Source organism: Chinchilla lanigera, unplaced genomic scaffold (assembly GCF_000276665.1).
Source record: "Chinchilla lanigera isolate Chin_1 unplaced genomic scaffold, ChiLan1.0 scaffold00122, whole genome shotgun sequence".
NCBI classification, from domain to species: domain Eukaryota; kingdom Metazoa; phylum Chordata; class Mammalia; order Rodentia; family Chinchillidae; genus Chinchilla; species Chinchilla lanigera.
This window is the reverse complement of record NW_004955523.1, coordinates 4326111-4339935: the sequence shown is the minus strand read 5'-3', so window position 1 is coordinate 4339935 and position 13825 is coordinate 4326111. Positions and strand designations below refer to the sequence as shown.

The following is a 13825-nucleotide window of genomic DNA, read 5'->3' as shown; positions in this document are numbered from 1 at the left end:
TTAAACAAAATCAAAACCACAATATAAACACGTGAAACACAAGAGCTCAATAAAGTGGAAACTTCATTACAGCCCAACCTTAGGACAGTGCATGTAAGCCCAGCTGCGCTTCAGGACAAACAATAACAAGCAGTAGAGCGAAGGTTCAGACAGCGCTTTTGGAGAAAGCCTAGGGAAAGAAGTGAGAAACTAGCACCCAGGTCTGGCGCATTTTAGGATCTTCAGGTCTAGAGGTACCAGAGGCCTCCTAAGGATCCCCATCTGAAATTCCAGATGTGGGAATGAGCAAGACCAGGATTACAGTCCAGGTCGAGGTCCCAGACTGCTGTGAGTCAGGGTCTGTCCTGAGCACACTGCTAGGGGAAGGCCCCTGCTGTGGCCTGTTCTCCGAGACCAGTGTAGACAGACCACCGTGTGAGCACTCTAGAGCCTGGAGTCACATCCCAGCCCCTTCATTCTTCTGCTATGTATTCATGGGTAAAATCTCCAAGCCTCAGTTTTCTCCGCTGTAAAATGGGAATACCACCATCTATGCCTGTAGAACCTTAGGTAGGTCTGTTTCAAATAAAATTCTAAAGCATCAAATACAAAATATTATATCCTTCTGCACAGCACATTAAAGAAAATGAAGTTCACGTCAATAACCAAGATACACAGATTCCACTCTCCAACATTAACCTTGGAATGTACTCCTCAATGGTCCCGATCCCTCAGATGGGGTACAGAGCCTCACTGCATTATTAGTAACATGTGGGCAGGGTAAGGGACAGGAGTGCTAAAGGAAATATCATGAGACTCAGGAGTCCCGCATCAGCATCACCTCTGGCAACCCTCTCACCTTCTCCTGGGCACAGCTGTAAGGCACTGGAAGCTTTACCTGGGGTCAATAAGCTCAAAACAAAGTTAAGATGAACGACTGGAAACTAAAGAATGTCGCTGCTCTCCCCAGCGATGATCCTTTCTCCTTCCTTCAGACTCCTAAAGGTTCACAGAACGCAGAAACCAAAATCCCTAAGTGTCCAGACAGCAGGTACCCTGGGACTTCACGTGTGGGAGAAGACGAAGTACGCAGGACAAGAACAGGACAACCAGCTGTGATGGTGAATCGCTGTGACTGCACGGTGCGGTCTGGGATGACATTTCTCCTCTGTCAGTGACACTTCTTCCTGTTACACTGCTCTGTCTGCACACTGCTTGCAAACACTCGCAAGATCTGCAGACAAAGGTCTGAGACGTAACATCAGTCACTGCCAGGGCCCTGCTTCCCCTGTCCGGCTCCGAGGGAGGAGCGGCAGTCAGAGCCTCCACAGCGGGGCAAGTCCAGAGGCAAACCTTAGTTTCCAACTATGCAAGCCACTCCAACCCTCATCTTCTTCTAGGCTCCATAAAAAAGGTCATGGGATAGACATACAAACAGCAAGGCCTTAGAGAACAGACGAAAGTCACGTGGTGACAGAGCTGAGCCACACGAGGCGGCACACGCCTGTCATCCTCGCGCTGTGGGGGGCTGAGGTAGGATAAGCACAAGTTCGAGCCTAGCCTGGGCAATTTAAGGAATAGAAAGACCCTATCGCAAAATAAAAATGACACGGGGACGTAGCTCAGGCTAAAGGCTCTGGGTTCAATCTTCAACACCACAAAAAAAGAAGAAAAAAAAGGGGGATGAGTCTACCACAGAAGGGAACTAGGGACAAAAAGAGGACAAGCAGGGCTGGGGATTTAGCTCAGCGGCAAAAGCGGCTGCCTGGCAAGCGCAAGGTCGTGAGTTCGGTTCCTGGTACCAGAGAAAAACCAAAAAAAAAAAAAAAGAGGACAAGCTTTCCTAGCCACAGTGCTTGGACTGCTCTGTGCAGAGTTCTGTGTTATACACGACGTGAGGGTGAGCGAGGCGTACGGAACCGGAGACAAAAGTAAAAGAAACAACGCCCGTGCCAGCGAAAACTCTACGGGTAAAAAATTGTAGAAGAAAAAAGAACAAAGTAAAAAAAATAGAAAATCCTACTGAGAATCTTATGTCTTCATAGAGAAAAATATTATCAAAGAAAGCAAAAACGTAACTGCATTTGCTCCTAGGAAGTAAGCTTCTTACACATTTGGGTGAAAAGGAAATTGGCCTTTCTTTCTGTTTCAGTGTTGTACTATTTTAACGTGTGTGTCTTAAATTCTGAGTTTTTTTAACCTATAATGCAACTGGAGAGAATAACTAAAACACGGAAAATGCAAGTACAAGACAAAGTATACCAGAAGTACAGCACCAACTGTGACCTAAATACCATGGGAGCAAATGCAACAGCCAGAATTACAATCATGGCGGTCAACACACTGAGCGCTTACTAAGTGTCAGGCACTGCTACGAGCTTCGTGTGGATTATTGCACTTAATCCTCACTTCTACCCTGTAAAATGATACAGATGGTATCGTAACTATTATTTCAAATCTGCAAAAAACTAAAGCACTGGGAACGTTTAATTTGCTCAAGGTCCCCAGCTCACAGGTAACAGAGGCAGGCGGGGTGCACGCCCAGGTTTACCCAGAGCTCACGTGAGTCATCTCCCACACAAAAGGGGTTCCGAGACCAAACATGGGCTAGAGGAGAAAAGGTCCGGCAACGTCTGGACAACGTCCGTGGGGGGAGGAGGAGGGTAGGGGAAAGGCTCGGTGCTGGGTAAGGCACGGCTGTACCACGGAGACCGGAACAGAATAAACGTGCCACTCATCTCCAAAATAAGACCACAAACAAAGTAGAGCTCTGCAGCCCACCCTCAGGTTCCAGCGTGTTAAAGAAACCGTGCACCAAGGACGCTGCGCTGACATGGGGAAGCCAGGAGGGATGAGGACTGGCCGTCTGTCTGACCTCAGCAGGCGGTGCTGCAGCAGAGAAGGGAGGGAGAGAGATGACTGCCTTCCTCCCGGGGCAAAAGCATTTTAATTATCAGGAAAGCCAGGCGGAGCCGTACACTGGCCAGCTGTCCCATTCAATCAGGCCGGAGGCCCTGACGGTAACACAGGGCCTGAGCGTTGGAGTTAAAGCGGAGTCCAGAGGGAGCAAGTGGCACAGGCACCTCCCACAAAAGGCCCATGCTCAGTTAGAAGGAAATGGCGGGGAGGGGCTCCCATCCCCTTCAGCTGCTTCCGCTGAAATAAATCTTCCCATTGAAGTGGGAGAAACACAGCGATGCCCAGCTGGCTTGAGACAAAATCCTCTGAGCACTTTAAAAAGTGAAATTCAACCGTGCCCCAGGGACACCTAAAATGACAAGGAATGGAAGAAGTATCTCCTGTTCCTTAGAAAGACGGAAAAAAGCACAGCACCGTTTCGCACCAGCTTAAGTAAAAGCAACTCTGCTTTTTTCCTGAACTGTCCACGTTTTCCAGGTAAGACGCCAGGAGCTCCAAGGAGCTGACTACAGGCCCAGTGCCAGGGGCTCAAGAAGGTGCTTACATCCACGGCACTGTCTGTGCCCCCAGCCGGTCTCTGCCCCAGCACCCCTCGCAGTCACAAACCGCTCCAGGGAAACACTTTCCTCTCAGCTCCAAACCGCCAAGCTTCCCCTTCTAAACGCAAAGCTCTGCAGCGGCAGAGGAAAGGAACATGCCACCTGTCGCTTTGGAGGTGTCTGACTTCCACATCACTCTCTCACACTGAGTGCCCTGCACAGGACACTGGATCTCGGGCAATTCTGTTAGGGACTAGGGACAGAGACGAACACAGCTAAGATCATCTCGGTGGGCTTGGGCACTGTTGTGATTTAGAAGAGGGCAAGCTGGGTGTGGTGGCACACACCTGTAATCCCAGCACTCGGGAGGCTAAGGCAGGAGGATCGTTGCGGGTTCGAGACCAGCCTGGGCTACAAAGTGAGCTCAAGGCCAGCCTGAATTGCATAGCTGTTCCAGAAGACCAAAAAAAAAAAAAAAAAAGAGAAGAGGGCAAGAGGCACCCGTGAGTCAAGACTGCAGCAGTGCTCTGAGACTCCAACGCCCCTTGCTTAGCAACAAGGACAGAAGTGGCATTCGACCTACTGTATCCAGATCCCGGGATGAAGGTTGTCCTCCGTCTGCTGTGAGGCCCTGTCATAACTCATGAGACTGCAGCGTCCGCTCTCAGCAAGACCATCTGTCACTGCTCGGGCAGCAGTGAGGGAGGGTGCCCTGCCGGCTCCCGTCCACTGCTTCTCCACTAAGCCGCCCAGCAGAGTCCTCGGGGAGACTGAGCGCCTGCGAGAATGGGGCCACCTGGGCACACTGCGGCCTGACAGGCTGAGGCAGACCAACCCAGTGGTCAGCACCTGCCTCAAACACACCCATGTGCACACTTCATGTCCCGGAAGGACCCCAGACACCGTCTCACTCACACCTCTCACCTCACAGCGGAGGAATCTGAGGGCCAGAGGGGGCACAAGATGCACTCTGGACCACGCAGCCCCTCAGGGTAAAGGCTCCCTTCCTCTCTCTGCCCCAGCGCCTCTCTTACAGACGCCCAAGTAAGGGCTAACTCCTCCGACACTTGGGTTAATGAAAGCTATGATCCTCTTGCATGAAAATGAACCGGTACATGCACAGATTCCAGGACACGCACAGGTCTTATGCTATCAATCCTTTGTTTTTTTGTTTGTTTTTGAGACAGGGTCTTGCTATGTAGTTCAGGTTGCCCTTGTATTCACTATGTGGCCGAGGCTGGCCTCGAACTTGCAGCAAACCTGCCTCAGCCTCCCAAGAGCTGGGGTTACAGGCATGTGCCACTATGCCCAGTTTCAATCCCTACTTTTTTTTTTTTTTTTTTTGTCTTTTTGACACAGGGTTTTGCTATGCAGTTCAGGCTAGCCTTGAACTCACTTTGTAGCCCAGGCTGGTTTCAAACTCGCAGCGATCCTCCTGCTTCGGCCTCCTGAGTGCTGGCATTACAAGCATGTGCCATCACATCCAACCTCAATCCTTACTTTATAAGAGGAGCAAAGTGTGGTTCTGAAAGAGGCTACTGGGTACTGAACCGGACTCCATGTAAAGAGCTGTGCTTCCTTCCCTGAGAAAGAAGATACACTCTTCTGACTCCACCAGACCAGGGACAGCAAGCAAACTCAGCTCCTTCACAGGGATGAGGGAGAGCACTGGGTTAAGGAATGGGAAATTGGGGGCTGGGGATTTAGCTCAGTGGCACAGCACCTGCCTAGCAAGGGTGAGGTCATGAGTTCGATTCCTGGTAGCAGAAAACAAACCAAAACAAAACAAAAGGAATGGGAAATTTTCCAAGAGACGTAAGGAAAGGAAAGGAAGGCAGGCTTTTACCTCCTTAGGAGTCCTGAACTCAAACTCTGACTCTGAGTAAGGACAGGGCCACAGGCTCCCTGCAAAGCGGTCGTTCCCCGCTACTGCCGGGCTTGCTGGGACAGCGGTGTGGGGAAGGGAGGCCCATATCCAACTTTCACGACACAGCAGCGCCCACCAGAGGAGACTCAGGCAGAAGGGAAGGGACTGAAGCGTATCTGGAAATGGGAGTCCACACGCGGTGGTCCTTGCGGCGAGCCGACTTCCCGAAGACCGTTTTCCCCTGACGAGCTCCCAGTACAGAACGCGCCCCCCCCCAGGCCCTTCCTGCAGCACACCCCGCTCCCACACAAGCTCTGTAGGTGCCTAGATGCCGCCTAGGTGCAGCTACTGCTGCCAGGCCCACTTCGTCAGCTGCAGAGAAGCCCCCGAAGGGAGCAAGCAGGAAGGGAAGGCAGGAAGGGCTCAGGAGCAGCCCTTGGGGAAAAGCAGGTGAAGCTCCCAGAGGGGTCAGCTCCCCCCTGACCTCCCCTAGCTCCTCAGACCCACCGCAGAGAAAGATGGCGGCCAAAGGATCCAAAGGAAACACCAAGGTCACCCCTTGCCTGCCCAGAGGCCTCGCTCCCACGGGGCCCCTGGGCCTGCTGGTCTCTGCCTAGGCCCTGCAGTCCCCTCCCTGCCTTTCCCTCGCCACTTGTCTTGCGACTATTGTTCCTTCCTTTAGATCTCATCTGACACGGAACTTCCTCAGGAAACCCTTCTGTAACGTCCCTTCACCAGTCCCCTCCTGGCACCGACACTGCCCCTTCACGCCGCTGGCCACAGTCTTCGCTGCTGTTTTGTTTTTCTTTCTTGACAGTACTACGGATTGAACTTAGGGCCTTCGCACTAAGCTACATCCCAACCCCAACCCCAACCCCATTTTTAGAATTTTGAGATAAAATCTTGCTAAGTCACTAAGTTACCTGGACTGGGCTTGAACTTGCAATCCTCCTGCTTCAGCCTCCCAGAATGCTGTGATTATAGGCCTGTGCCACCACGCCGACAGTCACGATTTTACCTTTTTTGAGACTTTATTTTGATCAAGATCCTTCTCCGTCATCCCACAGAAAGCTCTTTGAGGGCAGGGCCTGAGTGTGACTATTTTTGTTGACTATTTTTGCTTACTGTTAGATTCTTTTTTTTTTTTTTTTTTTGTACTGGGAGTCGAACTCAGGACCTTGCGCTTGCCAGGCAGGCGCTTGTGCCACTGAACTATATCCCCAGCCCTTACTATTATATTCCTAACACCATGCACTCAGGCTCAACATGAAACGGCCATGGGGCTGGGGGGTGGGAGTGAATGCTTGTTTAGCACGTACAAGCCCTTGGGTTCCATTCTCAGTACTGTAGGGGTCAGGGAAAGCAGAGGAGGGGAATGAAGGGGGAAGGGAGGGGGAGGGCCCAAGAACGGGAAATCAAGGTTCCCAGGCCACAGTAAAGAGCTGACAGAGGGGCTGGGGATTTAGCTCAGTGGCACAGCGCCTGCCTGGCAAGCACAAGGTTGTGAGTTCGATTCCCAGTACCGGAAAAAAAAACCCAAAAACAAAACAAAACAAAACAAAAAAACAAAAACAAAAACAAAAAAAGCTGAGAGATACAACAGAGCTTGCAAGTCAGACCTCCACCCTCACTGGCATCTGCCGTGGAATCATGGTCATCTGGCTGGTGCTTTGCTTCTCCCAATTTTATTGACCTATGTATTTATTTAGGCTTACAGAACATACTTCTGCATTCACAGAGAGTGTTTCTCATCAACCGAACTCTCTGGGACTGGCTAACCTTAGGTATAGCCATAGGAACTAAAGACAAATCCAATTCTTTGAGCCCTGTACACTTCTGCCCAGAAAAATCTTCAGAACACATCTGTCATCTTCCAGCTCTAAGTAGGAACTTATACAAAGAACCGTGAAGACACTCACTGAGGGAGAAGCACCTGAGGCGGGTCCTGGCGGAAGTGTGTCACCTGGGCACACATTCATGAGGTGCGCAGAGGTCAGTTAGCTACCTCCTGAAGAAGATGGGGAACTGGTCTCCTCAGCTGCCATCCAGATGCATCCGGGTAATGTTTTACAGTTCCTTATTTTAGTCATCCACAGCAAAGACTGTTTTCATGGCTACTCCGCATCGTTTTCTAGACCGGTCTGGCACCACACTGCCTTTGCCAGGACAGCTGCGCCTCGGCTGCTTCATCCTCAGACAGGAGTGCGCTCTACTGCATGTGTGGGCATGAAATGCCACGGTGGAGTCCAGCAGTCACGGCCAGCAAGTGCTCAGCCACCAAAAGCCAGGCAGGAACCCCCAGCCCCGGTACACGCCAGGCTTAGGGCGGCAGCGCCAGCAGACCTTGGGTCCAGGGGACACAAAAGCGCCGCTGTCCACACACACGACTTCAGCTTCCTGAACGCCGAGAGGAAGTCGGGGAGGGGCACGCGGCACACATGAGCACAGAACTGTGGCTGGAGTTAAGGGTGGGGGTGCGACGCGGGCCTCACGCTGCTGCAGGATCAGCAGTCAATCCAAGCACTCAACGGACACGGACAGGCAAATGAAGACTACAGGGGCAGGTCCCAAGATGGGAACGAAAGGGACACTGAGGCTGGGCAGACAGTGCTGGTGAGTGCAGCAGCACAGCGTCATGATCTGCTCCAGCAGCTCCCGGCAGCTGGCAATGGGCTCCCACGGAGCAATCCGCCGGGACTGGCATCTGGGAAGGGTGTGAACTGAGGAGGCAGACACACGCAAGGTGGCAGTGGGTGCACCATTCAGTGCCACGCCCAGGAGTCCGAACCATCAGTGAGCTCAGACAACTGGCCTGGGGACCAAGGGCCTGGGGATTATAATGAAGACAAGGAGCAAATTCCAGACAAGTGAGGTCTCAATGGTATCCCCACAGAAGAGAAAGAGAAGTTTTACATTTTGAGTCCCCGTGAATACATCCACTCGAGGGACACTCCACCCACTCATTTACCCGTCACTTTATTTTCTCTGCATTTCTCTGGGGCCCTGCAATGCACCTGGAACCATGTGGGAGCAGACACAAAATCCTCCTGGGACCATTCGGGACACTCCTGAAGTCACAGCCAATGAAGCGGCGATCAGTGGGTGCAACCTGGCACCCAGGCACGCAGATCAGCACCGTATTGTGATTTGTTCCCACCAAACGCCACCATCCTCACAAACTGGCTGTTTCATAAACTCGCTCACTGGGCTGGAAGGCACGTGAACTTGCGACCACTGGACTACCGGCTCTAGTCCCTTGTTGCTCAAATGTTCTTCCCCGTACGATCAGGTAATACATGTTCAGTCCTGACCACAGCAAGGAGATGCGACGGGCTAGCAGAAGGAGAGGCAGCCAGGTGTGATCTGGCACAGGACACTGGACAGAGTCCGCACAGGTGAGAGGTAAGCCGAGGGCACCCTGTGAACAAGTCACTCCCACAGCCAGGGTGGGACAGGACCCTGGAGCCTGGGAAGTTCAGCGTGTGCTCTAGGAGGACAGGACACCAGCTTGGCTTAAGGGGAAAGTGCTTCTAAAGGAAGAGGGAGATAAGGCAGCAAAAGCCTCTGGAGAACTTTAAGCTGACGTCTGAAAGGAGAAAGTCCCAAGTCAACTACAGCTCACTACTCTCCTCTCCTCATTCAGCTATAAAATCGAGCCGGTTACTTGAAATCCAGTGACGATATGGGCAGGAGATAGATCAAATATTAACTAAATTTGGATGCTATGGCCTGCGAGGCAGAATGACATTCCTCTTAATTATTTAAAATTAAAGCACTACAGGGCTACACAAAATAATGCAGGGAAATACCCTAGCTGTCCAACGGGAGAACGCAGGTGGCAGCAGTGTGGTGATGAGGAATATAAGCTGACAGTACACTAAGATGGGGCAGAAAGGCACGTTACAAACAGTATGTTTATTAGGACATCACTAGGGGTAAAGATAAGCATGTGTGACTGCATAAAAAAACTGGAAAACACTGCTTTTGCCTTTACGTTTTCCTCTGTTTTCCAGTACATGTGCTGCTAAAGCCAGCACTGTTTTCTAACAGAAGGAAAAAAGTTATTTAGTAATAAAATAAAACTACTTCCTGTTTGTAAGCCTTTATATTTTTGCAAAGCCTTTTTATATTATCTCAGTTTTACAAATTTAATGTTTTTTTTCTTTTGGCAGGACTGGGGATAGAACCCAGGGCCTTGTTTATGCTAGGCAAATACTCTCCCACTGAGCTACACCCCCAGCGCAATTAATTGACCTTTTAACGGAACTATTACACCGTTGTTCTGCCAAAGGCCTTTATGCACTACCTACTATATACAAAATCCTGAAATCCATCTGCCTATCCTAAAAAAGACAGCTGACCTTGCCACTAACAGGAGGCTGTTCACCAATGCCTCTGCTAACAATCCCCTAACTGGTTTTGCCGCACTTCAATACAGCAAGGAGACATACATCCATTTTTATAGCCAGGCGCTTTTTACAAGGAGTTTTAAATGTGGTGTTTAAATGAATGATGCAATGCAGTAAAGTAATACAAACCATTAGTTAAACCAGGGGTCTGAACTGTATGTCCCAGGGCTTCGCTAAACTCGTTCACCTCTCTGATGCGAAGTATCCAAGGAAACGTTTTCCCAAAGTGCACCCAGCATTAGGATCCCAGGGCGAGACTACTGGCTGCTTCCCCCACCCGCCACGTTCACCCTTGGTAACGGACCCTTGTTATGAGTGGGGCTCAACAGCACCCCACAGCAGCACCTCCACTTCCCAGCCTCCTCTGAGGCACACCGCTACGCCCACGCGGCCACGTTCTGGCTCACTAATGCGAGCGGGTATGTTGTGCTGGACTTCCCGGAGGTTCACGGGAGCTGACTCAGACATCAGAAGCACCTTTTTCTTTGCTTCTGCTTTGCCTCTTCCTTCAGGCCTATATTGTTCTGGGATCAAATCGTCAGTGCTCTAGTAGTCATCTCAGACCCAAAGGTGACGGGCAGAATGTAAGAAATGGATGTACTGAAATGACGGAATAAAGGATAGAACCCTGGGGCCCTCGAGGACACTGTGGAGCTACCCCCAAATCTGCCAGACTTTGCAAAAATAAATAAATTTATACCTTGTTTTCACCACTGTTATTTTTAAGTCACTGTCAGTTCTTAGATTATGCAGTCAAACATAATGCAGATTATACATCAACGTAGGATACTATGCGCCACATCCACTTCACTACCAGTAAACAGCAAGTGACTATTTTAAGTAGGTGACCCGGATAATAAAATTTCTTTTATAAATCACTTTTCACTGAGACTTTGTAACCAACGGCTACATGTTTATCAGCGGTCACTTTCTCTTTCCCACGGAGACAGATCCCATACACACACACACACTCTTTTCTCTATTAGTTCACATTCAACTAGCATAATCCTCAGAATGTATTCTGCCCCAACATGACAGTGACCAAAAATCCAACTCTCCAGAGCCCGTAATAAAAAAAAACCAGGCCGGTGTCCCCGAGTCCACAAACCACAAAGAGGTTACTACTTGCAAACTGGACGATGGGTGAACAGAGATCTCCAAACCACACACACGACAGCGGAGTAGGAAGGACTGTCGCCAAGCTCGTGCTGGGTGTTACAATCCCCAGCAAACCTCCACCCACAGACTAACACCAAGGTGCTTCCTCAACCTACATGTAAGATGTATAGCCAAATCAACCTCAACTCCACCACATGGTCCAACGTACCACGCACATTTCTGACATCTTTTCTTTTTACTTTTGTGGTACGGGGGATGGAGCCCAGAGCCTTTTCACACTGAGCCCTGTTTATTTTTTATTTTGAGACAGGGCCTCAAGTTGCCTAGGCGGGACTTGAACCTGCAATCCTCCTGCCTCAGTCTTCTACAGTTCCGGGATTACAGATGTGCAGCAGAGGCCCTTTTATTGCCCTATGTAGAAATCCACTACAGCCACGATACAGGGTCCCTGTAACCGCACCCCCAGCCCCAGAAATCCTAAAACCCACTCCTGGATAGAGTATTGTCTTCTGGATAAAAACTGATGCTGAAGTCCTATACCTTCTTCTACAGAGAACTTTGGCAAGGGAGCTTTTTCTTCACAAGAACTTAGATTCCCGGAGATAAATCCTGTAAAAGGTAACACTCTATACACCTAGCTTGAAATTACACTCAAGTTTGAAACTTCATCAAGGAAATAATAGACATTTACAATTCTATTATCCCAGCTAGACTTTCTAAATGGGCTCAATTATGTAACGTAACAGCACTCTGCCTGGTTCCCACAGCATGATAAGGATGCTTAAAAGAAAGAAAATTTCACTTCTACCAGCACATCTGCTGCTTCTAACCCACCATCCAAAACAGTCTCTACAAAGACAGCACTCTGAAGAGGTCTCCAAAAGTGATACTGAAAGAATAGAATTTTGGATGAGGGACAAGAATAATCACATGATAGAGAGATAAAGTAATGCCATAGGAAATAACAGAAACCAGATTTTATTTTATATAACTTAAATCCTCTTATGTACCATATGTAACATACATATATAATGTTCCACACTCTTGGAAGGTGGAAGTTTTCTCTTTTTAAGGGACCAGAGCATTCAGGTAGAAGATATAAAAGTAATAAATGCTATTTTAAATTGGAAAATATATGTATGTATGTGTATATATACACATATATGCATTATAATACATATCTCTCACACAAACCTTTTAAAATAACCAGAAGGATACATCCTATGTTCTCTCTAAATGAAAACACTGTAGATCAATTCTTTTTTTTGTTTTTGCTTTTTTTCCGGTACCGGGAATCGAACTCATGACGTGGCGCTTGCTAGGCAGGCACTGTGCCACTGAGCTAAATCCCCAGCCCCACTGCAAGTCAATTCTCTCTTCTATTTATCTGTACTAAGTTTTCTAAAATAAATACTACTTAAATAACTTCAAAATTCATATTTTTCAAAATGCATTTTTAAAAGTGAACAGATGTACAATAGCATCAACAGAAAATAAGCCACATCAGCTTGGACCAAAACAAGGTCTGAAGGATTTCTGGGCCAAAGCTGAAGAATGCAGAGAGTAACGTCCCTAGGGCCCCCGCGTCCCCAAAGTCCTTCCCCCTCTCCTGCCCGCCGCCTCTTGGAGAGGAAGTCAATGTGATCCTAAGCATATCCTCTAAGCAACTGTAATCTCGCTACAGTCAGGTCAGACGACAGAGTACAAGTCATTCTACAAACGAAGCATATTCCTGTGCCTTTAGTTCAGCCCAAGGGAAACACTGAAGTCTCTGTCGACTCACTATTTAATTATATCTAACACTTCCTTTACTGTCCAGTTTATAGATTCTGTGTGTTTAATAAAGACAGTTACTTCTCAGTTGTCTGCTATTAAACATCAGGTAGTTATGGAATTAATTAGTAGCACTCCTGGGCTACCAGGAGATCTGTAACACTACCAAGCCATGCTATGCACTCCAAACTGACACCACCACCTGCTCTGGGTTCCACTTTGAATGATATGCTCCTCTTGGGGTGGTCCCTCTTCCACAGGGTACCTCCAGTTGAGGTGTTTAGGTACAAATTCAGCAGTGGTACAAGTTAGCTTCAATTGCTATCCCACAAAGAGGAAACCCCTGTGATTACAGACTTCCCTTCAGTGGGAAAATCAATGTACTTTTTAATAGAGAATATCAGAATTCCACACCACCAACCCTGCCTGCTCATGAGTTCAAAATTATCCTGAAACCCCTACAGTGCCTCATTCTTCTCCTCCTAAACCACCTTCTCCTGGCACTCAGTCCGTCCCTGCATTTCCACTCAAGGAGCAATGCTTCCCGGCATCCCCTCCTACTGACGCTGCTCCCGGCCCCCAGCCCAGCTCTGCATACTCACTGTTGCTGGACTTAAGGTCGCGGTGGATGATGGGAACAATGGCCTCATCGTGTAGGTAGTTCATCCCCCTGGCGATCTGCACAGCCCAGTTCACCAGAATGTCTGGGGGAATCCTTTTCCCAGATAACACTCTATTCAAAGGCCCTCCCCGGGCAAACTCCATGACCAAGCAGAGGTTTGGCTCCTTCAGACAAACCCCTCTAAGGGCAATGATGTTGGGGTGCTTCAGCATAGCGAAGAGCTTGGCTTCCTGGCGAACATTCTCTATGGTCTGGCTGATGTCTTCATCGGGGTCATAGCGAGCTGCTTTCACGGCAACCTCATCACCTATCCAGAAGGCGCGGTAGACCTTCCCGAAGCCCCCAATGCCAATGATCTCCTCCAGGGTGAGCTCCGCAAAATCAATTTCTAACACTGAGAAACAAGAGAGAAGAAGCGAGTCAAACACATCCCGAAAACACCACTTAACCATCCCCTTACCTGGAAGGGTGAACACAGCAAGGTGTGCACTGAGATCTTCTGTCTCCTGCTGTGAAGGAAACACAAAATGGACAGCAACTGTGATTCACTCTATTCTACTTCCACTATGCTTAGTGGTGTTGGGTACACGTTCACGAA

The 13825-nt window shown here is 49.1% G+C and overlaps 1 protein-coding gene across 1 annotated transcript in view; it reads right to left on the bottom strand.

Moving 5' to 3' along the window:
• Map3k9 (mitogen-activated protein kinase kinase kinase 9) overlaps positions 1 to 13621 on the bottom strand; it is a gene marked incomplete at its 5' end in the record, with an annotated part of 61076 nt that extends 47455 nt beyond the window's left edge. The window contains 1 exon segment of the mRNA XM_013507181.1: positions 13208 to 13621. Within this exon segment, the coding sequence (XP_013362635.1) occupies positions 13208 to 13439 (232 nt within the window).
• Positions 13622 to 13825: the final 204 nt, after the last annotated feature.